At 36.4% G+C, this 23,616-nt stretch overlaps 12 protein-coding genes across 12 annotated transcripts; 4 read left to right on the top strand and 8 right to left on the bottom strand.

Annotated features, from left to right (window-relative positions):
• Positions 1-722: 722 nt before the first annotated feature.
• On the bottom strand, positions 723-1,370 carry NCAS0H03640 (pyridoxal 5'-phosphate synthase subunit PdxT; the record flags this gene model as incomplete). Its single annotated transcript, XM_003677972.1, has 1 exon — positions 723-1,370. One exon carries the CDS (start codon positions 1,368-1,370, stop codon positions 723-725), a length of 648 nt encoding a protein of 215 aa, XP_003678020.1.
• Positions 1,371-1,618: 248 nt separating this feature from the next.
• NCAS0H03630 (pyridoxal 5'-phosphate synthase subunit PdxS) lies at positions 1,619-2,524 on the top strand (the record flags this gene model as incomplete). Its single annotated transcript, XM_003677971.1, has 1 exon — positions 1,619-2,524. One exon carries the CDS (start codon positions 1,619-1,621, stop codon positions 2,522-2,524), a length of 906 nt encoding a protein of 301 aa, XP_003678019.1.
• Positions 2,525-2,917: 393 nt separating this feature from the next.
• On the bottom strand, positions 2,918-4,951 carry NCAS0H03620 (lysophospholipase family protein; the record flags this gene model as incomplete). Its single annotated transcript, XM_003677970.1, has 1 exon — positions 2,918-4,951. One exon carries the CDS (start codon positions 4,949-4,951, stop codon positions 2,918-2,920), a length of 2,034 nt encoding a protein of 677 aa, XP_003678018.1.
• Positions 4,952-5,366: 415 nt separating this feature from the next.
• On the bottom strand, positions 5,367-5,897 carry GPX1 (glutathione peroxidase GPX1; the record flags this gene model as incomplete). The annotated part of the gene is made up of 1 exon (XM_003677969.1): positions 5,367-5,897. The coding sequence occupies one exon, from the start codon at positions 5,895-5,897 to the stop codon at positions 5,367-5,369; it is 531 nt and encodes a 176-aa protein (XP_003678017.1).
• A 1,778-nt stretch (positions 5,898-7,675) lies between these two features.
• On the top strand, positions 7,676-9,358 carry NCAS0H03600 (sugar porter family MFS transporter; the record flags this gene model as incomplete). The annotated part of the gene is made up of 1 exon (XM_003677968.1): positions 7,676-9,358. One exon carries the CDS (start codon positions 7,676-7,678, stop codon positions 9,356-9,358), a length of 1,683 nt encoding a protein of 560 aa, XP_003678016.1.
• Positions 9,359-9,708: 350 nt separating this feature from the next.
• On the bottom strand, positions 9,709-11,154 carry NCAS0H03590 (uncharacterized protein; the record flags this gene model as incomplete). Its single annotated transcript, XM_003677967.1, has 1 exon — positions 9,709-11,154. One exon carries the CDS (start codon positions 11,152-11,154, stop codon positions 9,709-9,711), a length of 1,446 nt encoding a protein of 481 aa, XP_003678015.1.
• Positions 11,155-12,547: 1,393 nt separating this feature from the next.
• PAN3 (PAN-complex poly(A)-binding subunit PAN3) lies at positions 12,548-14,485 on the bottom strand (the record flags this gene model as incomplete). The annotated part of the gene is made up of 1 exon (XM_003677966.1): positions 12,548-14,485. One exon carries the CDS (start codon positions 14,483-14,485, stop codon positions 12,548-12,550), a length of 1,938 nt encoding a protein of 645 aa, XP_003678014.1.
• A 492-nt stretch (positions 14,486-14,977) lies between these two features.
• On the top strand, positions 14,978-15,736 carry NCAS0H03570 (SDR family oxidoreductase; the record flags this gene model as incomplete). Its single annotated transcript, XM_003677965.1, has 1 exon — positions 14,978-15,736. The coding sequence occupies one exon, from the start codon at positions 14,978-14,980 to the stop codon at positions 15,734-15,736; it is 759 nt and encodes a 252-aa protein (XP_003678013.1).
• Positions 15,737-15,792: 56 nt separating this feature from the next.
• Positions 15,793-16,740, bottom strand: NCAS0H03560 (uncharacterized protein; the record flags this gene model as incomplete). Its single annotated transcript, XM_003677964.1, has 1 exon — positions 15,793-16,740. The coding sequence occupies one exon, from the start codon at positions 16,738-16,740 to the stop codon at positions 15,793-15,795; it is 948 nt and encodes a 315-aa protein (XP_003678012.1).
• Positions 16,741-16,919: 179 nt separating this feature from the next.
• On the top strand, positions 16,920-18,128 carry SKA1 (Ska1p; the record flags this gene model as incomplete). The annotated part of the gene is made up of 1 exon (XM_003677963.1): positions 16,920-18,128. The coding sequence occupies one exon, from the start codon at positions 16,920-16,922 to the stop codon at positions 18,126-18,128; it is 1,209 nt and encodes a 402-aa protein (XP_003678011.1).
• Positions 18,129-18,314: 186 nt separating this feature from the next.
• Positions 18,315-20,597, bottom strand: CDC16 (anaphase promoting complex subunit CDC16; the record flags this gene model as incomplete). The annotated part of the gene is made up of 1 exon (XM_003677962.1): positions 18,315-20,597. One exon carries the CDS (start codon positions 20,595-20,597, stop codon positions 18,315-18,317), a length of 2,283 nt encoding a protein of 760 aa, XP_003678010.1.
• A 329-nt stretch (positions 20,598-20,926) lies between these two features.
• On the bottom strand, positions 20,927-22,081 carry MAK11 (Mak11p; the record flags this gene model as incomplete). Its single annotated transcript, XM_003677961.1, has 1 exon — positions 20,927-22,081. One exon carries the CDS (start codon positions 22,079-22,081, stop codon positions 20,927-20,929), a length of 1,155 nt encoding a protein of 384 aa, XP_003678009.1.
• Positions 22,082-23,616: the final 1,535 nt, after the last annotated feature.

Here is a 23,616-nt window from a genome sequence, read left to right as displayed (position 1 = left end):
ACCACTTAATAAATCGGGATGGCCACCAAAGTATTTTATAGCCGAAGTCATTATAACATCCTCACCGAAATCCCATGCCTTTGCGGAGGATGGGGTGCAGAAGTGGTCTTCTTGTTAAATTCTGTTGGTTTTCCCTTTTTTGGTGCCTCCATCTGCTGTATTTTTCATGGGAATGTCTTTTCCCTTTGTTTCATTCTTGTAACCTATACACGATTTGTCATTATCAAATGCTATGGGTAAATGTAATTCATTCATTGAAGAAGCTGCCCCTTTTCAAGCTCTTAATCCAACTTTATTTTTGGTAAATATGATTTATATGAAGGAAAGTTTATTATTTGAGAAATCTATAAAATGAGATCTGTTTTGTACATTCTACATATATGCCCCAGTTGGAAACTCAATGCCCGGTAAATGGCAAGCACGAGATGCAACAACAGCAAGTACTTCTAATATTTTTGAATTTTGTCAGTATAATTCAACATGGCAGGTTTTGACCAAAATATGATGTTTTCTATCCAAATTATATTTTCTTATTAGTATTTAATTTATATGTGGCTGATCCGCGGAGTTTTCCTAAATGCCGGACTTATGAACGGCATTTCCGCTTTCTGTTAAAGAATCGTCAAACACATGCAATATGTATATTATAAATGGAAATACAACAACTTTTTTTCATATATACTTTTATATATTTATCTATCCCCATTTTAGGTGATAGTTCACTAAAAATCTACAACAAATTTCTTTAAAAACCATTCGTGGAATCTAATGTCATCATCTGCCAATTCAGGATGAAATGATGTAACTAAAACATTACTACCTTGCTGTGCTGCCACAATGACATCTTCCTCGTCATTATTTGGTATCGTATATAATGGCTTTACAGTTTCTGAATCTAATATTTTGTCTATTACAGGAGCCCTGATGAAAGTAGCGGGAAAATCAGTACATTCAGGTATAAATTCGGAAAAATCACAAACTTTTGTAAATGATTGAGCCTGTCTTCCGAACGCATTCCTCTTCACACGAGCATGCAATAAGTGGAGTGTTTTTATCAATTCATTCTGATTTTCTAACTCATCGCTAATAAATATTAAACCGGCACAAGTACCCCAGACGCTTTTCTGGGAAGAATGGACAAAAGTATATAAATCATCAAAAAAATTGGTACGTTGTGCAATTAATGACATTGTTGTAGATTCTCCACCGGGAATTACTAACGAATCACAGAGATGCAATTCTTTCTTCGTTCTTACTGGAATGACAGTTACATTGTAGCAATTCTCTAATGCAGCTCTTTCCAAAAAATCAATATGTTCTTGAAAAGCACCTTGTAACGCCAAAACTCCAACGCACTTCTTTCTTGTCATTAGTTACTCAAATCTGGGTTATTGGTGCAGTAACTATTTGAATCTTGCCAACTTCTTTGTCAATGTCTTTTTTTCACATAGGGGAACTATTAGTCACAGGACGCGTGAAATATATTACTCATTTTTTTGACTCTGACTGAAATCATGTATGGGGAAAGTATAAAAGGGGTCAATAGTTTATTGAGTGCAATCACCTAAACTTGTTATCAAAAGAAGATCTGTTATTGAAATATAGTAAAAAGAAAACAATGGTTGCAAACACAAACGTCGATTTTAAAGTGAAAAGTGGATTAGCTCAAATGCTGAAAGGTGGTGTCATTATGGATGTTGTAACACCCGAGCAAGCACGTATTGCTGAGAAAGCAGGCGCTTGTGCTGTTATGGCATTAGAAAGTATTCCGGCTGATATGAGAAAATCTGGTAAAGTGTGTCGTATGTCTGATCCAAAAATGATTAGAGAAATCATGGCAGCCGTTTCAATTCCAGTCATGGCCAAGGTCCGTATTGGTCATTTTGTGGAGGCCCAAGTGTTAGAAGCTTTGGAAGTGGATTATATTGACGAGAGTGAGGTACTAACCCCCGCAGATTGGAGTAATCATATCAAGAAGAATGATTTTAAGGTTCCATTTGTATGTGGTGCAAAGGACTTAGGAGAAGCATTGAGAAGAATAAATGAAGGTGCCGCTATGATTCGTACCAAAGGAGAAGCTGGTACCGGAGATGTATCTGAGGCTGTTAAGCATATCCGTAAGATCAGAGCTCAAATTCAAGAATTTGGATCTCTGTTGAATTCTCCCGATGAATTACGTACCAAAGCTGAAGAATTAAGAGTCCCAACAGATTTATTGAAATCGACCTTAGAACAAGGTAAACTACCTGTTGTCAACTTTGCTGCAGGTGGAGTTGCTACACCATCTGATGCAGCTTTATTAATGCAATTAGGTTGTGAAGGTATATTTGTTGGTTCAGGTATCTTTAAATCCTCAGATCCTGAAAATTTGGCACAAGCAATCGTTCAGGCAACCACTTATTACAATGATCCTCTTAAATTGCTTCAAGTTTCTAGCGACTTGGGGGACTTGATGGCCGGTGTCTCTATTGAATCCATTAATGCTGATAAAAAGGGGACTAGGCTATCAGAAATTGGATGGTAAATCTTCCTTAAATTACCTACGGTTGCACCTTTTGATATGATTACAGTTCTTTCCATCTGTCATCATGAGTATAAGGCTAAATACATATATTCGTCAAGTAAATAGAAAAGTTCCCGCACTTCTTTTTGTTAAAATTTCTTAATGAAAAAAACGTGATTTAGAACATTTTTTGTAAGTAGGCAGAGTTGAAATATTATCAACTCAAGTAAGTGGCATACTAAAAAATATGTACTCTCGTACAATTAGTTATTGTAAGGGTATAAAAAAATTGAATATACATTCGTTTTAAAGAATCATAATAATTGATTGTGACATCGTTACATTAATGAAAATAAAAAAATTATAATTACCTCTTCTGGGTATAGTTTCTGAAGTAAAAAAAAATTGATAAATCTAAAGAATACCAGCAATAATACCGAAAACGGTTAAAATGTACCTTAATAATGAACTGTCTTCTAAGTTAAAGGCTGCCGCGGCACCATTTCTGGTATTCATTGAAGAACTAGAACTTGAAGTTTCGGATGTTCTAGAGGAGGTTCTAGAGGAGGTCTCGCGAGATTCTGATCTAGTAGCAGTGCTCGATTCTGATGCAGCTGAACGGCTAGAATCTAAGGTACTTGTTTGAGAAGATCTAAAGGAAGAAGAGACATTAGTAGTGGTACTAGAATTTTTAGCAACAGAACCGGCAAGAGTACCATTCCAACAATAGTTGGTAAAACATTGCTCACATTCAGATGGTAGCGTTTCATTTAAGCTTTGTTGTTTACGTCTCATGATGGCACAACCAATACATCCTAAAAACTCTGGATCATCTGTAAAATTTCCTCTAGTGGCAGATTCAAATCCATTCTGAATCATACCAAGACGTTGAGAGGAGTTGTATGACAATTGTAAAGTGCTAGTATTACTATTGAAGGAGTATCTTGAATTAGGAATGTAAACAATTAATGGTGGAATGTATTCCAAATCAGTTAAATTCTTGGCATCACAACCAAAGAAAGTTGGCTTAGTGTTTAATCCGTACTTAATAAATGTTTCGGTGTCTGGAACATATGGGAAAGACATACCTTCACCTTGATCTTCAAATTGACGTTGATATGTGGCAACTAATGAAGATCCATCAGGCCATGATGTAGTAGTATCAGAATTGAAATCTAGTGCAAAGACAACATCAAGTCCACGTTTCTCTTGTAGCAATGGTACCAGTGGGATAACTTCACCATCTTCACCTCCATCAACAAGGAACAGATCATCTGAATCGACGATGGCTTTGGAAAAATTACTTTTCACGGAATCAGCATCTCTAAATGGGTTGGGTGAATAAATAGCAATATCATTATAAGTGTCTGCTAAAGAGGCAGTGAAATTGTCGCCCAATACACTCAATGATTTTGGTAGCATACTAGAGGTAAATGGCAATGGCATTAAATTAAATAAAGTTGCAGAAGTCCCAAGAACAAAACCAGCATTATCAAAACCAGCAACACATTGACCAGCATCGATAGGTTTACCATTGGACACATTTGTTCCTAAATATTTAACATCAGTAAAGGAATTTAGAGTTGGATCCCACGATCCCATTTCAAAGGGATTGAATTCAAAAACGGTGGCATTTAAACTAATAACAGTAGTGCCTGGGTATCTACCATCAGCAACTGTTATTGGGAATGGCATCTCTGCATTTTTAAACACCTCAGAATCTCTTAGAGTGGACCAAGTGTAACCAGCACCTCCGTGGTAAAGATCCGGGAAGAAGTTATAAGCTAACGCTCTCCCCCAAAGATCGGCTAAAGTGACATTAAATCCTGCGTCTTGCTTTGCCTTAACATCATTTGCGATATCGGTCCAAATGGAAGAATTTGCCATTTCAGATATGCTGAACAGAGAATTATCGATATCCCAAATGGAATTCTCAACAGTAATGTTATCAATGATATCTTGAACAGAGGTCCAATTATTCCAAGCCAATGTGGTAGTTAGCCAATTCCCACCTGAAAGCCCAGCTAAATAAGTGGAACTTTGTAAAAGACCACCGAGTCCGTGATCATTGGCACCACTGGTTCTATTATCCATGGCAGCCAACATACCTGCACCAGCCAGCATAGCACGGTACCCACCACCAGAAGCTGCAATACCTATCTTAGGGACATTATCACCATCTTGAAATAACTTGTTGAGCAACGATGATGAAGAATCTGAAAAGTTCTTGGTGGAACGATCTAAGAAAGTTTTCAAAGACTCAGCGGTAATAGTGTTTCTTTTTTTCAACCAATCTTGTTCATCTTTTGATAAGTCACTAGCCTCTCTTAGTAAATTAACGTCATCAGCACAAGTTACGTTTGCAGGAGCATAACCGTTGGATGGCGACCACGCCTGGACGGCATTGGAAGATATAGCAGCAATGAGTAGCAAGTCTTGCAATTGCATATTTTTCAATGGCAATTCTCGAGGATAAGATTCGATGAGGACATTATTCAAGATTGAGATGGAGAGAAACGAGAAATATGCATTGGGGGGTTATATATGGACCGTACAGGAAATGTCGTTCTTGGCGCCTGACTGTTTTGTTGGAGAAAAAGGGTTGTAAAGTTATTTCTCGAGGAAAAAAAATTTGAAATCTGTTGAAAAATTTACGTAAGCGACGTTTGTATCTCCAACAAGCTGAGAGTGATAGTTTTAACTTGTTTATTGGGTGTTCCTTAGGGTAGCTGCATACTTACATCCGTCACCTAGTTGAAGGAGACTCAGATGGTCGGTTGACTCAATTCCTGGGTGCTATTAAGTCTTATTACGTCTCCAAGTATGTATTTCAAAAGTAGTAATGTCACATTTTAAATAAACATCAAAGCAATTCCTCGATGTCTTGGGCAATCTCTGAAGGTTTTGTTATTGAACTGTATCTTTTCTGAATATTTCCATGCTTATCGATTAAAAATTTCTCGAAGTTCCATTTGATTGATTTAATTCCAAAAAGACCTGGTTGTCTTTCCTTCAAATACCTATAAATGGGATCAGCTTTTTGGCCATTTACATTAATTTTCTTCATTAGAGGGAATGTGACCCCGAACGATTCTTGACAGAATTTCTTTATATCTTCATCAGATCCCGGTTCTTGATTAGCAAATTGATTACAGGGAAACCCGAGAATTATAAGTCCTTGTTCCTCATATTTTGTATACAGTTTCTCCAATTGCTTATATTGAGGGGTGAATGAACATTTGGATGCTACATTCACAATTAAAACAACGTGGTTTTTCAATTGGGCGAATGGAAAGGCTTCGTTATCGACAGTTCTCGCCGTCAATTTATAGAAATCTGACATAGTGATGATTGAGAATCTTCGTATACTCGAGGAAATGCATCTATTGAGCATTGACGGAGCCTATCTATTTATATATTGTCTACTTGTGTGATCGACAGACACATACAAGGATGTTGAAACCAGCGGTTCAAGGGATGTACAGTGATTTTCAATTGTTTCTCTCACCAATCATACTCGTCGCGAAATTTCATCCCGAAAATCGAGCGATCGTGCCAGAATGATCTGCCACACTCAATGGGTAGAACTAACCATTTAGCTAACGCAAGCTCGAGAGGAGTTGCTGGAGCAATGAAGAAGACTACAGGTGTGATGTTTCTGACACAGATTTTAGGGAGGAGGAAAGAAGAAAGTACAAGGGTTAGATATTCTGAAGGTCAGTTCGGTATTCTGGCAAGACGTTGTATTACCCACCAAAATTGCTCACGTTAGGTACACCAAGATACCTGTGCTTACAGTTTTTGGGGTCTATTCCTATTTTTAAAGTAGTCGAAATTCTAGATGATTTTTCTATCATGGGATTCCTTACAAACTACCATTAGAGATTAAATTTGCTCTATTAGATGGTTCGAGTCAATACTATTAATTTCTCTAAGGTATGGTGTGTATTGTGCCCTCCTCTTGCTAAGGTTGCCTTAAATTTGACCCTTAAGTTATTTTAACTAGATCGTATTATTTTACCAGCAACCAATAGTTCAGACGTCGTTTACAGTTGCAAACTAGAAAAATCATTGATAGGATGCCAGCAAATTGAGCTTATAAAGATTGCCTCCTAAATTAAATAAACAAAGAGTTACTGGCAACTTTGGCTTCGCTCTGCCACATTCTCGTTCCCCGCAAATATTACTATGGTGGGGCTTCCCAGTGGCTCAGGGGTACTTTAAACAAGGGGATGACACAATTTCCGTGAAGTAATATCCATGGAACTTTAAACTAACGAGTTTTGTATTCTATGCATTAGCAACACTTGGGAAAACATCATAGTTGCCCCAGACCCCTTTCTATCTCAACAAGATTTTGCCAAGCGGCAAAAAATATGTCAGATTCTGTGATCTGCAAACGGTGTTATATTAGGAGATGTTCCGGTAAACATGGCAAGTTACCCATCCATCTGGTTCTTGTAGACAGCTGCTTTCTTTTCAAGACGCTTACTGCACGCATTTTTTTTAGTAATCATGAATAAGTCCGTCTGCGCATTGTTTGTCGGGGAACACAATCTGGGACTAAAATGAGTAAGGCAGGCTCCTCGATAAGTTTCCATGGTCGAGGGTGGTCCACCGATTTAATGGTGGTGATGTTCTTGGATTTGCGGAGATAGGGGTCTCTTGAATCTCCACGGACACGGATCATTATATGTATCTTTAGCGCAAGGTACCTGCGATGCCGGTATAGGGGCACAGGAAAAAAAATTAATCATAACGGATTATTACGCTAAGGAAAGCAGAATGTTTTTTTGGTGGAGTAAGTGCCTGTTATGTGGAGTCCGTGTTCAAAGTTTTTAGTGTACCAAAACCCCGGTTGATCAAAGTTAAGTCCAGTTGATCGTGGGCCCGGCGTTCCTTCTCCTGGCATAATTTCTCGATGTTTATCATTCTTACCTTTGATACCATTTAATAGATATGATTTTTACGTAAGAATGACGATAGGATCGATGTGATTAATGAAAGGGGACTGAAAACATATAAAATGGCTTGTTTCGCTAACTATTTTGAAATTTGTTTGCAAAGGATTATCTGTTACCATTTACCATTCAATATTAAGAAATCACAGGTTTTAATAGCAATCACACACTTAATTTAATATTGTTTTCGCTATAAAAATAAAATTGCAAAATGTCTGACGCTGAACACGAACAAGGTTCACAATCTGTATTATCGAATGCATCTGCCAAGGCAGAAAATGATAATGATAATTTTAAAGACGACTCTGTGGAGCACAATGGCTATATCGAGATGCCAAAGAAATCTGCCGGGGCTTACGCTACCATTTCCATATTATGTTGTATGATCGGTTTTGGAGGTTTCATCGCCGGTTGGGATACTGGTACCATTGGTGGTTTCATGGGTCATCCAGATTTCATGAGAAGATTTGGTCAAAAACGTCGTGATGGTACTCATTATTTCTCTAATTCAAGAACTGGTTTGATTGTTTCCATCTTTAACCTTGGTGGCTGTATTGGTTGTTTAACATTGAACAACTTGGCTGGAAGAGTTGGTCGTAAGAAGGCTTTGGTTATCGTTGTCATCATTTACATGGTTGGTATTGTTATTGAAATGGCTTCCATTAATAAATGGTATCAATATTTTATTGGTAGAATTATTTCTGGTATGGGTGTCGGTGCTATCTCTATTTTCTCCCCAATGTTGTTATCTGAAGTTTCTCCAAAGCACTTGAGGGGTACTTTAGGTTCAGTTTATCAATTAATGGTTACATTTGGTATCTTTTTGGGTGATTGTACTAATTATGGTACAAGACACAAGCATAACTCGTCTCAATGGAGGGCTCCATTGGGTCTATCCTTTGCTTGGGCTTTGTTCATGATTGCTGGTATGAGTTTTGTTCCAGAATCTCCACGTTACTTATTGGAAATTGGTAAGGTGGAAGAGGCCAAGAGATCCGTTGGTACTTCTAACAAACTTTCCGCCGATGATCCAGCTGTTCAATGTGAAGTTGATTTAATTCTTGCTAATATTGAAGCTGAAAGATTAGCTGGTTCTGCCTCATGGCCTGAATTGTTTTCAACCAAGGGTAAATATGTTCAAAGATTACTTATGTGTTGTGTGTTACAAAGTTTACAACAATTGACTGGTATTAACTACTTCTTCTACTATGGTAGTACTGTGTTCCAAGCTGCTTCTTTGAAGGACCCATATGAAACTGCCATTGTCTTTGGTATTGTTAATTTTGCTTCAACATTTGTTGCCTTTTACGTCGTTGATAAATTTGGTCGTCGTAAATGTTTAATGTGGGGTGCGGCCGCTATGGTTTGTTGTTTTGTAGTTTACGCTTCTGTTGGTGTGAAGCGTCTATATCCAGAGGGTCGTAAGCATAAGGAAATTACATCTAAAGGTGCTGGTGATTGTATGATTGTTTTCTCATGTTTCTTTATCTTCTCTTTTGCTTGCACCTTGGCTCCAATTTGTTGGGTTGTCGTTTCTGAAACTTTCCCATTGGAGATCAAACCAAAGGGGATGGCATTGGCTAATGGTTCTAATTGGCTGTGGAATTTCTTAATCTCCTTCTTCACTCCATTTATTACTGGTGCAATTGACTTCTATTACGGTTACGTCTTTATGGGTTGTATCTTATTCGCTTACTTCTTTGTTTTCTTCTTCGTGCCAGAAATGAAAGGTTTGACATTAGAAGAGGTTAATGAACTATGGGAAGAAGGTGTCTTACCATGGAAATCTCCAGACTGGGTTCCATCAACTAGAAGAGATGCCAATATGGATATGAATGCTTTACAACATGATGATCAACCTATGTACAAGAAAGTGTTCGGATTTTCCAAGTAATTTGATGGAGTTTCATGATTTTTTTTTCTAGTTGTTACCCCTCATGAAACCATAATCACCTTTTGAGGTATTCTAATGTAGTTTGTTTTTAATATTCAATTTTTTTAATCTAATAATTTTTTTTCTTATCAATTACAAGAGTTCTTAGGCCGAATCTCTTTCGTCAGTTATTTTTTTGCTCCTGTTCATTAAACATACCGGATTGGTGGTAGTTGTATGTAAAATTTACTCTCAAGAATAAAAATTCCTTCAATTACTTGAATGATCAATTAATAAAGTGTTCATATAACATTTAAAATCATATTTATAAAATAATATTTATCATAATTCATAACAATTGGTTTGTGTAATCATTCCAAAATACCCTTTGGACCAGTGGAACCGTATGGATAAATTTCTGGTTCTGGAGCATTTGGACCTTCCACGTATTTCAACAATGGAGTGAATAATGCCCAACTGACATCTAGTTCATCATCTCTGACATAGTTGGCACTGTTACCTAAGAAGGCATCCTTAATCAAACATTCATAAGCTTCTGGAACCCAGTCCTTTTTGTATTCTTGAGCATATGTCATATCCAAGTTAATTTGGTGTAGTTTGTCATCGAAACCAGGAGCCTTTGTATTGAAAGTCATATAGATAGTTGGTTTTGGATGGAAATGGATAACAAATTCATTTGGAGTACAACCCTTGAACATACCGCTTGTATTCTTCTTATACTTGATTCTAATTTCAACTCTGTCTTCATCTAAACCTTTACCAGCTCTCATGACAATTGGAACACCTTCCCAACGATCGTTATGGATTGCAAAAGTCAATTCGGTAAAAGTTAAACAGTTGGATTTCTTGTTAAGAACAGTGTCATCATCCAAATAGGAAGGTTTGGTACCATCAACAGATCTACCATATTGACCTAGAGCAACAATGTTTTCTGGACCTAATGGTTCCATACATTTCAATAAATCAACCTTAGCGTCACGGATGGCATCAGCGTTGTTAGCTATTGGCTCTTCCATAGTGGCCAAAGTCAAGATTTGCAACAAATGGTTTTGCATAACATCTCTAATAATACCGGTAGAGTCAAAGAAACCACCACGACCTTCAGCACCAAATGGTTCCTTGAACCAAACTTGAACACTTTCGATGTTGTCCTTGTTCCAACTTTGGTTCAAGAAAGGATTAGCAAATCTAACGGTTAGCAAACGTCTAACGTCATCCTTACCCAAGAAATGATCAACCTTAAAAATTTCTTCTGGTCTAAACAATGGTTTGAAGCCCTTTTGCATTTCTCTTGAAGATTCCAAATCATCACCGAATGGTTTTTCGACAATGACACGAGTAATACCATTTTCAGCATAAACGTTCTTCTTGACTTGACCAGCAACAGTTAAGAAAATACTTGGAGGAACAGCTAGATAGAAGACACGGTGTGGTTCAGTAACACCTCTTTCGGCTTCAAAACTTTCAATTTCATCTCTTAATCTGATATAACCATCATCAGTGTCATACGCACCTTGAACGTAAGAAACCATCTTGAAAAATTCTTTCATCTTAGCTTCATCATTACCGGTAGTAGATTTACGACAGTATGGAAGACACATCTCTCTAATCTTTTCAACAGTGATGTTGGAACGAGCATAACAAATAATCTTGGTTGATGGGTCTAAGGCACCTTCACTGTATAGACCAAACAAAGCTGGGAAAGTTTCCTTCTTAGCTAAATCACCAGAAGCACCAAAGATAACCAAAACGGTATCCTTCTTGAAGGCGACAGGTTCACTTGCACTTTGAGTCATTTTCAATTGTAAATTGTATTGTTTTTGTTTTGTGTTAAATGTTTAACGTTAATGTTAAATGTAAACGGTTGATGGTTTTTTTTTAATCCCAATAATAAAATAGTTAAGAAGACATTAACATTATCTTTTCAAATGAATTTCTTCAATCCTTATATACCATTTCTATGGTTATTGACTGGCTGGTAACAAGTACTCTAAATTTGAATACTTTAAGACCGTGATTATAATACCACGCTTTCAAAAGGAACACATTAGAAGAGAAATAAGTCCTAAACCCCCCAGTTACTACTATTCATTTTCTCCAGCAGGTTTGTTTGGGTATCTGTCAAAATACGGATCTATAATTGAAGGAGATTCTCGACGGCCTGAGGAAATTGTTCTGAAAATTTTGTTTCGCCATGAAGTCCGTTTTGCACCATGCCCTCCCCGCAATTAAAGAAGGTTTTTCGCGCGGGGGGGTTGGGATATTTTCAAGTATAAGGCCGCTCAGGATAAAGGGCGGTGTTATTTTGTCAAAGTATTGTTTGTTAAGCATACAAAGACAAAGCCTCTATGCTTATATTACCTGTAGAGGGGTCGGGAATACACCCTCATAACTCTATTGTGGAACGTGTGTTACTTGTTTCAGAAGCGTCAGTGTTCCGGTTAACCTTGCTGGTGTAACTCAGATTGACAAAAGAATAAGTCTTAAAGGACACTCTAAGTATAAACATGTAATATGTAGCATCTAACAATAGAAATATTTGCAGCAGTGTATGGGAAGTTTCAATAATTGCATTTGAAGGTATGCTTCTTGTTGTTACTGAGTGTTGGCGCAAAATACGTCCAACACGTTCTAGCGTTCGCATTATTTTCAAAGAGATAGCAATATATATGGACTTCAAATGTTTTGGATTCAAAACTTAAGCCTTAAGGGAAGTTAGGTTGATATTTATTTTATTTTTTAACATTATTATAATTTTATAATTTTAGTGATTTTTAACAAGAGACTTGAAAAACTTTTTATCAAAAACAGAAACAAATTATTACACAACCCCTCACTTTAATTATTCTTGTTTACTTGGAATATCTACCTAACAGTTTTAATCTTATTTATTTAAGTACTTCTTTGAATATATATTGAGCCATTTTTTTAATCATATAAAATTTTTCTGAAAGTGCCCACCAACTTTCGTTCAATTAAACCCACCAACGAAAATTATTATCTTGGTGTTTGGATGCTTCTCATAGTAACAGAATATAGATCGGCAAAACAGGACCATCTTAAACGTTATATAATGAAAGCCTGTTAAAAAAAGAACATAAGAGGGCTTTAGTTAAAGTTATTCACGTTTTTTTGGTTTTTATTTATTTATTTATCAGCCTCTTATTAAGAGTACTTTACGAACTATCATTATTGAGTCATTGATCTAAAAGTTGTATCTATCAAGTCCTTCAACTCTTTGTAACTGATAATAATACAATTCATTTCATCGGGGGTAGCTAATATCAATTTTTCAGGAGCACCTGCGTCCAACTTATTCAAACATCTTAGAACATGAGTTAAATCCATGACAGACTTCCCCGTTTCATCAACTTGATGGAAAACAAAATCATAGAACAGAATAATTGGAAATTTTTCACCTGATTCGGACCAATTGATATCCACTCTCGATTCAATCTTGCCGAAAATAAAATTCAATTTGCAAATCAATCTAAATAATCTTCCATTTTCTAGTTCTCTTGAAAGAATGCCTTCGGTATATTCAGCATAACCTTGAGATGATTCTACATTGGATAATATCTTATCAATAAATAACTGAGATAATTCATTAATGGTTTTCCTATCATTTGTATCATTTAATAAATATTGTAGCACAGTTTTAAATTGATCATCAACGGATAATTCATCAATCTTAGCGTTAGCATTATTTCCTATTTTGGAAGCCAATTTGAACAATAATTGTCCCAAGTTTTCAAAATCCATTTGCTGTTTGGAATGTAAATCCAATTCTTCATTGGCGCCTAATACATCAATTGCACCACAACCTGATAGCTTAATTCTACCTGGATCTCCCGTGACAATAATCTTATCCCAGTCAATTAATCCAATATAGAAACCCTTCGAATGTACAACATTTATTGCGTTGGTCAATTGAACAAGGTAAGTCCATAAGTAATCCTGAGTTATTGGTACTAGAGGGAAATTAGTAAAATGATGTTCATATAGAGAGTTCGCTTGTGGGTAGAAATCATAAACTAAACATAAGGAAGAATCTCCAAATTTAGTAGTTAAAAATAAGTCTCTTAATTTGACAATTTGATTACACTCCAAATTATTCCATTTTTGGAACGGTTTAGCAATTTGTTGAGGATCCATTATTTGAACGTCATGGATTCTACGTAAGATATAAACCTTACCATCTAAGTTTGAGAATACTTTATAAAGAGAATTCTTATGGCCTTGATAACGATCTTTGGTAACTTCCTTTTGATGGAAATCCAATGGTACTAAACCAAAATAATCTTGTACAATATCAGGAATGGCACCACCTGAAGGAAAGATTTGTAATGATGCAAGATTTTTCTTGACTAATTGTTCTCTTAAATCATTTGGAATAAATAATGTTTCAGGAGTTCTTTCATTTGGTTTCAATGGTAATCTTAATTGAGGAGGTGGATCAGGGGCATACAAATGATATTGTAAGATACTATGCGGTGGTGGGTATATCGAGGGGTATCTACTATTGTTGTTATTAATGTTATTTTCGTTAAGCATCTGCTGATGAATATTTGAAGCAGGTGAAGATGAAAATTGTAACGGTACATTTGCAGACGGAAGGTTTGGGTCGTTTGCTAACATAGTCTTATCTATCTGTGTCAAAGGAAATGCTGGATCATGAAGAGAAATTCCATCCGGTAAGATTGTATTATTTAATAAAGTGCCATTCGAGGAGGATGCAGGATAGGAATAAAAAGGTTGGGGTGGGAATGAAGCATTAGAACTCTGGGAAGCCAATGGGGAGTTCATTGGTTTGGGTATGCTTGCCGGTGGTGCTGGTGAAGATGGATTTGATGAACGTTCAAAAGATGACACAGCTGCCAATTCGGGAGTCTTAGAAGACATAGGAGTGAAACTGGCAGAACTCTTAGGATTAAACTTACGACTAAAAGATGGGACCGGGGCCACTGGAGATTGCTGTACTGGTACAGGCTCCTGTATTTCTGCAGCAGGCTCATCTGTTTCACTGTGTTTGAAGGGGCAACCATCTTTAATCTTCTTGCAGTATCCATAAATGGTGACATTTCTGCAAGGGATATCTTTTGCCCATTCGGCATTAATCTTGTCCATTCTTTTCTATATTAATATGAGGATGGTTGCCAAGAGCAATAGCTACTGATATGAGTCTCAAAGACAATTAGATACCGTCCTGTGATTGGAAACATCCAGGTTTGTTAATCGCCACTACTAATTTCCAATTCTTGTTTATTCGAATAATACTGGCTGGGTAACAAAATATGACTCTGTATTTTGTAGAATAAGTTGTATAATGTTATAAATATTGTAAAGATCTTTCACATCAACTCCAAAAGTAAGAATTTTCCCATTCCGAACAGCAATTATATATGATGACATGTTCCATTACACCTGGAGGGATACTTTTAGAAAGTACTTAAAAAGTTGATATTTTCTATAAGAAACATAAATTACGTAATCTATTGTTCCGGTTTTCTCAATGAGTGACTTTTTTCAATAAACTATATAATTTGAACCAAGATTCGTCCAGTTTCCTCGATTGTTTTGAATCTGTCTTGTTTATCCTAGCATGCTCAACCAGCAAATATGGGTAAAGTTATTATTGTTACAGGTGTCTCGAGAGGTATTGGGAAGTCCATCGTCGAAAGAATCTTTAAGTTGAGTTCTGATGCCATTGTTTACGGTATCGCCAGATCTGAAGCTCCCTTGAAAGCTCTTAAGGAAACATACGGAGATAGGTTCTTTTATGTTACCGGGGATATCACTGACCAAGTCGCTTTGCAGAAATTGGTTGATGGTGCTGCCAAGGAACAGGGGAAGATTGATTCCGTCGTAGCCAATGCTGGTGTCTTGGAACCCGTACAGGACGTCAATCATATTGATATTGATGCTTGGAAAAAGTTATTCGATATTAATTTCTTTTCTGTAGTGTCGTTGACTAGTATTACATTGCCCTATTTGAAGAAGACCAATGGTAATATTGTATTTGTCAGCTCTGATGCTAGTGATATGCATTTCAGTAGTTGGGGTGCTTATTCCGCTTCCAAGGCTTGTTTGAACAGATTTGCAATGACCGTGGCTAATGAAGAACCAGCTGTCAAATGTTTGAGTGTGGCTCCAGGTATCGTTGACACATCAATGCAAGTAAACATTAGAGAAAATGTCGGGAAGGATATGACCTCTGAAGACCATGCAATGTTTAAGGACTTGAAGGAAAGTAACAAACTATTAGATAGTAATGTTCCTGCCACTGTCTATTCTAAATTAGCTTTGAATGGGATCCCCGTTGATGTTAATGGTAAATATTTGAGTTTTGATGATCCAATCTTGAAGGAGTTCGCTTAATTGAAGTTATTGTATATTTTCTATCAAGTTTATACATATATACATAGACTATATGATTAATTGATTCTTTCGTCAACGGCTGCCTTCACCTGTTTGTAAACATCATCAACAGGTGAGTCACAACGGATCTTAATGACCTTATGTTGGTCTTCGAAATACTTAACCACGGGCATACTTGTCTCTTCAAAAGTTTTGAATCTTTTCTTGATAGATTCAATGTTATCATCTACTCTACCACTAGTTTTGCCACGGTCTAATAATCTTTCTAACATAACGTCTTCTGGACAATCGAAAAATAATATAAACTTACTTGGTACAATTTGCTCTTCAAATGAAAGAGCTTGATCCATCTTTCTAGGGAATCCATCTACTAAGAATTTTTTCATCCCCTTATCATAATTTTCTTGAATGGCATTCTTTAATAAAGCCAACGTGATCTCTTGAGGAACAATTAAACCTTCAGTAATGTAATGTTTAATTAAAGTACCGAATTCAGAGCCTTCACGATTCTGTTCGGCACGTAATAAATCACCAGCAGATAAATGAACAAATCCATAATCAGCAACTAATTTAGCACATTGTGTACCTTTACCAGCACCTGGTCCACCAAGGACAAATATTACTGACACTTGATCTGGAGTAAAAGCTGTAGTTGACATCTTCTTTTGTTTCTTTTCTTTTTGAGGTTCTATAAACTCTATAGGGTTATTCTTTTGATAACTTAATGAAAGGGCAGTGGTACCAATGGCTAATAATCCCAATATGAGTAACTTTTTCTTATGACCACCGTTAGGTTCTTTGGAGGTTTGATTGGTATTCTTTGAAGTTTTCTTCCCGTTATGGAATCGAGTCTGTGAATAGCCACGGATAGATGTAAATAAAATGGGGGATGACAAACAGGGTCCTTTAGTAGCGGCAACTAGTGGGTTCCTCGAATACTTCAACATTTTTCCTCCTAACAAAGAGAGAGTGTCTTCCACTAATAGATCAAACAGATATGCCATGTAAACAAAATCTCGAAATTTTTTTCGGAAAGAGCACCAAATGGAAATCACGAGATGGATGGTCCATTGTCATCCGAGGGAATGTATTTGGAATGACAAATAAGCTTACAAATCCATGAAACACTGAATGGATAAATAATTAGAGCTACAGTGATATAGCCATACTATCGCTCAAGAGAATGGAGGAAAGTGAACTGCTGGATTTCTTATTACAAGAGGATTTATCTCCCAAACCAAACACTTCTTCAGAAACCTCTCGTTCGCGATGGTTAAAGGATGACGATGTTTCAACAAAGACAGCTAAGAGCAAAGTTGCCCCTGAACATGTCACTGTCAATTCACAAAGGGACGACGAATTTATGGATGGGTTTATGGATGATCTGAGTTCGCTGATATCAGGCACAGAGAATATTAAGATAAAACCTTCCAGCTCGCAAGACACAAGCAAATTCAAGATGAAAATGGGACTCGATGAAGATATTGATGAGAACGCCATACCAGGAACACGAAAAGATGGAAAACGTCCAAGAAAAACTAAGACGGGTTCCTCAAGAAAAGTACAGTTAAAGGAGGGTCCACTAGAGGAATTTGATATCATTACAAAAACGACTGATAATCGTAAGGATACTAAACAATCTCACTTACAAAATTTGAATGATAAGCTGACAAGGAGGGAACGAAAAAAGAAATCAACTGTTTTGAAATCAAAGGAAAATAGTCCCAATGGCAATGAAGTACAGAACCCTGATACAAAGAAGAAGCAAAAAGATACTTTAAAGAAATCTAAAAAAGAAACTAAACTCCAAAGTAAAGATGAGCCTATAGATATTACATCTAATAGAACTGTTAAAAAGGAAACTCAGAAAGAAGGATTTAATGCGAATGGAGAGCCAGCATCTAAAGAAGGGTCTGAAAAACCATCAAAGTCCCAGAGAAGAAGAAAGGCAAGAGAAGAGAAAAAGAAATTAGCTAATACCAATAATACTTTGGAAGTCAATAATATTTCTGTTTCCCAAGATTTGAATTTACAAGTTCCTAAAAACAAGAAAACTGATAGAGTGAAAAAGAAGAATAAAAAGGATAAAAAATTACAGCAACCTACTACTGAAGAATTAAATCAGTCAAAAAAACAGTCAAGGGAACCTGACACCATATCAATTGATGAACTGCCTACGAAAACACCTAAATCGTCAAACGAGAAAAGGAAATCGAAAGGACCGGATAAAATAGAGAAGAACGTTGGCGAGTCGAATCAAAAGGAACCGAGAAGGAAAAAGCAGCCAGCGTTAGGCACCAAGAGAAAAGGGTCTTCTGGACATCATATAATCGAACCAACCAAGGCAACAGATACATTGCAAAAGTTTAGCCGTACTAGCGTGGAATTTTGAGCTAATCGAACCTCCTTCATTGACCATTCGCTGTCTGCTTTTAATGAGCTTTACACTAATATGTTATATATTCTATCATTCATTTCAATGCATATATACAAACATATACCTATTTTTTTAGAAACGATGCATTCCACTCATAATATTCTTTTTCCAGCATTTAATGAAGACAATAATAACCTGCGATTATTCAATATCCATTTCTTCATCCCCATCTTCATCAGGACTGAGCCTACGCATGTCTCCATTCATTTTCATCTTCTTTGACATACTAGCGGCCTCAGTAGAGGAAATATTACCTCGCTTTTTCTGTATCAACTTGTCTTCGTTATTGCTGTATAGCTCTGCATTCATTACCAACGGATGGTTTTCATCCAGAACAATGGAGGCATTCAATTCCAATGCATGTAACAATAATTCTTGGGCAGATGTGTTTGACGGTTTCAAAGCCAATGATTCATGAAGATAATCAATAGCTTTTCCTAATCGCTTAGTTTTCAGATATAAAAATCCTAGGGCACAATAAACTTCTGCATCTTTACCAGCCTCTTCAAGAACTAACTTGAAACATTTAATAGCTCTTTCATATTCACCGAGCTTTCTATATGTATGGGCTAAATTCATTTGAATGGATATTACTATTGTTGATGTACCACTTGAATTTCTTACAGCTTCTAATGCTTTCTTTAAATATCTTTTTGATTTCTCAAGTTCATTTTTCTTGAAATACATGACCCCCATTTCATTTAACAATAATGGATCATAGCGACACGTATCATATGCTAAGGTAAAATATTCTTCTGCTAAAGACAGGGTATTAGTTGCCATGTATTCCATACCCAAGAATAAATTTGGAACATGTATTCCCGGGAAAAATCTTGCTGCTGTGGCATACGCAGAAAGTGCTTGGTCATGTTCTCCTTCTAAACCATAAGTGTGGGCGAATCCTAACCAAGCAGCAGAAAATGACGGATCAAGTATAGATGCCTTAGAGAAATATTTTCTGGCCTTTGGAACATCTTCAATGGCCATATAGTATGTAGCTACACTGAACCAAGTGATTGCCGACTTTGGGAACTTCTCTGCCAAATTATGAGAAAGTAAAAAAAGTTTATTTTTACCATTCTGTTCATATAGGCAAGATATATATGTCGGTAGAATAGTAGGATTATATTCATCACCATCTAATGCTTTCTCACATGCTTCTAGACATTCACTGAATTTACACTGCGAGTATAAAGTTTCAATCTGATATCGAAGTATATCAATATTGTTTGACAAACCATACTCATCAGATAATGACTGCTTCGCAGTTTTGGACACATCTTGGTGGATATACTTTGAGACGTTTAAAGTGTATAAATATCTAATCATCTCTTCGTTATCTCCCAAAGTTGAGAAATCTAACGATAGTAAAAGATCCCATTCTTCCTCTGGTGATATTAAATTCTTTGAAATTAAACTCTCAAATGCCTCATAATTTTTCACATCTACTAACACAGCTTCCTTAAATGCAGTTTTTGCCTTCTTTAAGTTATTCTGTGCAGCAAAGATCAAACCTCTTAAATAGCATAGTGAGGATTCCACCTTAATCCCTCCATCTGGTGCAATAGTCGGATCAGAATCCTGTTTAGAATCAGAAAAGGGATTCAGTTCATCGACCACGTCTAATGCATCATCATATCTTTGTAATTTAAATAAACATAAACCCATGAGGTATCTACAGATAATGTTCAATGATTCTAAGTTATCTTTGGTTAATAGATCGATAGCTCTGATAAACTCATTATTATTATAATATACTTGAGCAAGCCAAAATGCATCGTTTGGATCTTCTGTAATTGTGTATATCTTATTTCCAATATATTCGGCAGTTCTATACATATGTTGCATCAATGCATCGTGTCTCCACAACCGAAGCCTTTCAATCGATGTTAACTCTGAAAGGTCAATTTCTGGGGATACTATCGTAGTATTAGTAGTTAACGTTGTTGTAGTTGCCTTATTTATTTCGTTAGACATATTTTCATCTTTGGTATTAGTTTCTGGTATATTAGAGTTAGGTTGAATACTAACTTTCCGTAGTGATGATGAGATAGTAGAGCCAAATACATTACCTTTAGAAAGAGATGCTAACAATGAGGAATTTGGATTTGCATTTAGATTTGTAGGTATAGTTCCTGTATTCTTTTGATGCGGTGTGGTCAATGATGCAGTTATTATTGACGGATTTGTTTTCTGCACTAGAGGACTATTTGCCAATGATCGATAGGGGCTCTGACCTGAAACTGTCCTATTCCAGCTCTGGTTTAATTGATTTGAGAGGGGATTTTCTCGTTGTGCATTGGTAGCTGGGTGTATTCGATGTGTTGGTAGTCTAGATCGTGTTCTGTTCCCTACAAAGGGAGAAATTGCTATTGTTGAATTGTGTTGTGAGGGAGTTTGGTTCGGAGAGGTAGGATTTCGCATTTAATGTTATAGATCTTTCAGTATACCTTGTTTTCCAATTGAAGCTTTTGTTATTTACATCGTTAACACAAAATTGACATTATTTCAGTTATCACCAATTTCCGAGATTAATAACTCTATGAAGCGAGCATGATAATGCTCACTACAAAATATGATTATGTTGAAATCATATTTATTATATCAGATGGGATACCAAAAAGATAGTAGCCAGGACTAATACACTTCAACAATACATTCTCATAGGTTGAAATCATCAACTCCAAATATACATAGATATTACTTGTTAATATACAGTGCAATAAAAGATGCGGGCAATATCATCTATATATTCATTCCAGCTCGATAGAAACCTTCTTCTTCTTATTCTTCTTACCTTTCTTGGACTTTTTATTCTTATTACCAAACATGACCTTCTTTAATTCTTCTGTGTCACTTTCTACCTCACTTTGTTCGCCCAAATCAGCACTCTCTGAATCTCTCTTCTTCATGGTCTCGTATTTCTCTACAGTTTCATCTACTACGGCTAGACAGTTCAATCTTTCACCACAATCATAAACTGCCAACTCGTCTTTCTTCTCCATATCCCAAACGACAACTCTACCATCAGAGCCAATGGAAACCATGTATGTACCAAAATCATTTTTGTAGAATTTAAAATCCTTGACACGATTAGAATGCCCTAATAAAGAAAATTCTGGTTCTTCCACCTTAGGTTCTTCAGTAAGTAAACCTTCGGTTGGATAGAAATGTATGTTACCATCGCTCATAGCTACACATATGTATATTTTTCCATCCAATGTCTCAGTTTCTAAGTGCATTATAGTTTTTTTATTCATATCAATTTCACAATGCACCTTAGCGGCAGCCGTTTTATAAATTAGGACTTTATTGAGTAATGCCACGGCAAAATAATCACCATTACCAATCCATCTAACAAATTGACCATTTTGGGAATAGTTTCTTAGCTTCAAAACAGCGGCTTTTTTCACTGTCATTAAGTTCCATAGACGGATAGAGTGATCTTCACTAACACTTATGGCAACTCTATTGGAAGGATGAATATCCACATCATTAATTCTTGCTATGTGACCCTTCAAAGTACCAAAATTCTCCCAATCTTTGACCCTCCAAATGATAATCTTATTATCCTCTGAAGCAGACAGTAGCCATTTGTTATTACTTCCTTCACCATCTCCATTCTCAGTTTTACTCTTGGAAAATTTCAAATTGGTAATGGATCCTTGGTGGGCCAATAGTGTGCCCAATTCTTTTCTCTTCTGTAAGTCATAAATTCTAATATGTTCATCGTTGGACCCAGATACTAAATATCTCTTAGAAACATCAAGACATTTCACACTTAGGGCATGTGCTTGAAAATGGAAAATGGGTGTAAATAATGGTGTTTTCAAAGACAAATCCAAGGATAAACAAAGAATATTGTGTTCATATGAACCTACAATGATTCTAAATTGATTTTTAGCCATGTTGGTCGTTGATCTCGTATCTGTTTCCTTGCGATGAGGTTAGCTTAATCAATTTGCAGAAACTTTTTTTCACTTCGCAATTTTTCATTTTCTCATAACCTCCTGCTTACATCAGCATGGTTGGTTTAATAAACTTAATTTAATTTATAAAGTGCTTAACTTACATACCAAAAGTCTCTATCACCGCGCATTAAGAACATATTTGTCTTTCATAGTTTGCAAATTTGTGATCTTTGTTTTTAGAACTGCTTGCATTCTTTGATTACCGAGTACTAGTTTAGCCAACCCATCTCTTAGGTAAACAGGTACTACAGTACTCATACGATATACAAATCCACCATCACCACCAAGCGTATATGAAATAAACCATGCTAAGAGTATGATCATGAGAGGAAGCCAAAAGAAGATTAACATCTTATCGTTCTTGAACGTTTGTCTCTTTTGGAAGAATGTGTTAAATCCTCTTCTAAAAGCCTCTGCCTCATCTTCAGAAGAAGTCGAATCTTCGGTAAAGGTGGATTGACTTGTTTCTGTACTGCTTATTAAAGAAGATGTCTCTTGATCCTCCTTTCCCTTCAAGTCCTTCGTTCCCTTTGGAAATAAGTCATCGTATTTTGGTAATTCATCCAAGCGTGTTAGCATCTTGTTCCAGAACGAAGTTTCATCGTTAATCTCTACTATTGGAGACACCGATATACTTTCTTCGACGATATTGGGGCTCAGTTCTCTCCATTTAGTACCTTCTATTAGATCGTTACCTGTTGCTACTTCTAAGGGTCCTTCCTCATTCAATAAACTCTCATCACCATCTTCTTCATGCTCAACATCAGAATCATCAAAATTATCAGAGTCTTCTTGTATATCAATTACTGGAAACTCTTCTCCATTCAACTGGTCCGATGCAAATACACTTGAGTCAACACTAACATATGACATCTTTCTTTCAATTTCTTCATTATTGTCGTTATTCTCAGAAGCATCAAGCATATCAATAACTTCTTCGATATATTCCAGAGAAGAATTAGTCAATTCATGGCTGGTATGGACATGATTTTTCATGAATAACTGTCTTGCTGTAACACCATTTGTTGCAATTGCACCAATGTCTACTTTACAGCTCAATAAAAGTCTAATTATCCTAGCGTCACCAGATATACAGGCAAAGTGTAAAGCAGTAAAACCGAATGCATCCCTATCATTAACCCTAATCCCGCTTCGAATTAAAATGGAACATAAGTTGAAGTATCTTTTCAATGAAGCTAAATGAAGCAAGGTTCTCCCTCTATCATCACACATAGAGATGTTTGCCCTTGAATCCAACATCTTGATCACTTTGCAGAGAATTACTTCATCAGGTATGTCATCTGCATCTGCATACTGACTTGAACCAGAGCCTGGAATGGAAGCCCTGTTATTCATCGGTGGTGTCGCTGTATCAGAATCAACAATTCTTTTTGCAATGTTCCTGGCATCCTCTAATTTCCCATTCATTTTCAATCCAACTATTTGCAAGGCTAGTTCAATTAACTGACTAT

The sequence above is a fragment of the Naumovozyma castellii genome, chromosome 8 (genome assembly GCF_000237345.1).
Source record: "Naumovozyma castellii chromosome 8, complete genome".
Taxonomy (NCBI): domain Eukaryota; kingdom Fungi; phylum Ascomycota; class Saccharomycetes; order Saccharomycetales; family Saccharomycetaceae; genus Naumovozyma; species Naumovozyma castellii.
This window is presented reverse-complemented; position numbering and strand designations above follow the sequence as displayed.